The sequence below is a fragment of the Apis dorsata genome, unplaced genomic scaffold (genome assembly GCF_000469605.1).
Source record: "Apis dorsata unplaced genomic scaffold, Apis dorsata 1.3 scaffold_553, whole genome shotgun sequence".
Classification (NCBI taxonomy): Eukaryota; Metazoa; Arthropoda; class Insecta; order Hymenoptera; family Apidae; genus Apis; species Apis dorsata.
In genome coordinates, this window is record NW_006263769.1 from 176,878 (window position 1) to 179,778 (window position 2,901).

At 25.3% G+C, this 2,901-nt stretch overlaps 1 protein-coding gene across 3 annotated transcripts in view; it reads right to left on the minus strand.

Annotated features, from left to right (window-relative positions):
• Positions 1-2,901, minus strand: part of LOC102674932 (zinc finger protein 791-like) — an 8,645-nt gene that overhangs the window by 4,623 nt on the left and 1,121 nt on the right. For all 3 annotated transcript variants that reach the window (XR_004151244.1, XR_004151243.1, XM_006620878.2), the window contains exon 2: positions 152-923. Coding sequence is in view for 1 of the 3 variants with exons in the window: in XM_006620878.2 (XP_006620941.1) it covers positions 152-901 (750 nt within the window). In the remaining 2 variants the exon portion in view is untranslated. The remainder of the gene's footprint in view (positions 1-151; positions 924-2,901) is intronic.

Below are 2,901 nucleotides of genomic sequence, written 5' to 3' on the forward strand. Positions count from 1 at the left end.
ATTATATATTTTATATATTATTATAAAATATATATTATATATTATTATATTATTATTATACTTTTAAAACATAATAATCTCAATAATTAAGAATATTAAAAAAAAAATAATTATATCTATTTATTTATGTATCTAAAAAAAATAATAATACCTGATGTAACTTTAATACATGATTATAACCAAAGGATTTCCCGCAAATGTCACAAGTATATGGTTTCTCCCCGGTATGCGTACGCGTATGTACCTTCAGTTGCTTTGAGCAAGTGAATCCCTTGCCACATGCTTTGCAAACGTATGGTTTTTCTCCGGTATGCGTGCGCATATGAATTACTAATTGTCCGCTTTGAATGAACGTTTTTGAACAGACAGTACACTTATGCGGCCGTTCTCCGGTGTGAATTCGCATATGTCGATGTAGTTTACCACTATGTTCAAACGCGCGTTCGCACACGTCACACTTGTAAGGCCGTTCTTTTGTATGTATACGACGATGAACGCTTAAATTCTCTTTTACGGAAAACGATTTACTACAATATTCGCATTGATACGGTTTTTCACCAGTATGTGTACGATAATGTCTAGTCAGTCGCGCAGGTACCGCAAAAGTTTTCCCGCAAATATTGCATCGGTATGGATCTTCACCTTCTTTACCGTGTGAGCGCAAATGGCTCTGATATAAATTCTTTTGATCAAAGGCTTTCTGACACAGCAAACACTGGTATGTCTTCTCTTCAATATTTGTTAATGTTTCAGAACCACATGCCGGTGAAGTAAACACACTTAAATCCGGACTACATACGAGACTTTTCACAGGATCTACTGGTTCCACAGTCGATATTTCATTCTTAACCGACATTGTTGTGGAATTTGTAATTTGTTTTATTTGATAATAACCCACCATTCTTTGCTATAAGCAAATAAATCTGAAAATAATCGAGAAAAACAATTATAATTAATAAAATTAAGTAAAAAAATATTTATAATTTAAACAATCATTTTTTACAAACATAAATAATATAAATAAAATAATTCTTATTAAAATATAAAATTTATTGCCTGAAGATAATGTTTAAAATTTATGATTACATTTTAAAAACAATTTTATTTTATTTTCAATATTTTATAGATAGAATATATAGATTTATATATAGAAATTTTTTGAACATTTAAATTCATATAAAACTTTTTCATAAAAATAAATATATTTGAATATTAATATTGAAGAAATTCCATGATAATAAATATTTTATCATATATAATTTTTGTGGATTACAAAATTTATAAAATATATAAAAAATATTGAAATATTCTTAATGAAAAAACAATAATAAATTTTCCTACAAATATTTAAAAAATCTTTAAATATAAATTGATTGACAAAATATATAAAATTTTAAAACTTTATAATAACAAATATAAATATGATAAAAATATTCTCATAAAACATAAAAAATATATCTATTTTAATAATCTTAATTATCAATTTTAATTTAAAGGGCAAAAATAAAAATAAATACAATATTTGGAACATCAGGTCAATTTACCTGTAGAATAACAATAATAACAGAAAAGCATTTATTTGGAAGACTATTTGAAAAACATATACTTTGGAAGACTATTTTCATGAGGTAAATTGATATAAATAAGAAGATACTATTTAGGAACTGCGTGTGAACGCAACTATGTATAAATGTTTCGATTATGCGTTATTCTGAAACGGATAATATAGCTCCATTCCCCACTACTCGCCCTTTTTCAAGACCAAAAAAACACCTACGAATCGTGCGACGCCCCGTGTATACACGCACGCGCACGCATTGCGTACGTACACGCATTCTATGACTTTAGCCCGTCCCCGATTTCGCTGGCCCTTTGATGAACCATATGTATTATTGACGTATGAAGCTTCTATCTCAAAACTTCTTTATTTTCTTTATTAAATTGAAGACAGAAATCATTTAATCATCTATTATTCATAATGAATTTTTTCATAATATGATAAAATAAGGAAAAAAATTGAAAAATATGTTACGTATAATTTTAAATGATTCGATAAAATATATCATGTATATATAAAATTTTTTTTAATTTAAAAGAAAATATTATTTAATTATGTATTATCAAATAGAAAGAATCATTTATAGAAAAAAAAAAAAATTTGTCTTTTATTTATATAATAAAAAATTAATAAAGCTTATTTACAAGCATAAAAAAAAATTTATTAATCATTATTACTTATTATTATTTTTTTTTACAATTTTCTGAAATTTTATTATAATTGCTAAACATATTCAAATTAAAAATTTCATTTAAATATTCCAGTTAAAAGTATAAAGATAACATTGAACAAAATTTTACTATATAATTATACAAATTAATTATACATATTATCTTAAATTAAAAATTAATAACTGAATATTTAATCTGCCATATTATAAAAACTAAAAATATTTTTATTTATTAAAAATATGTATACAAATAATGATTACCTTTTACATCTGAAAATATTTTTACTATATAATATTATATAATAAATACATAATATATTTCATTAGTATATTTTTTTATGCATTATAATTTTTAATTACCACCATTATAGAAATATCAACATAAAAACAAATATCTCAATATATAATTGAATTTAATAAATTCGCATATTAATATTTTCAATAAAATTAATTTAAAATATTCTTTATGTAAATTTAAATTTAAATTTCTAACCTAATAGAAAACATATTAAAGAAATCCGACATTGTTCGCACATTTATACGAGGTCGTCGGTTCAGAATAGGTTAAGGCTAGGTTAAACCTGCACGCGCGCCTCTCGATGAGGCAGTCGTCGTGGTCAGCGGTGGTGCAATACCGCGCCGCGTCGCGGTAGAAACCGCCTGCCGCTGCCTC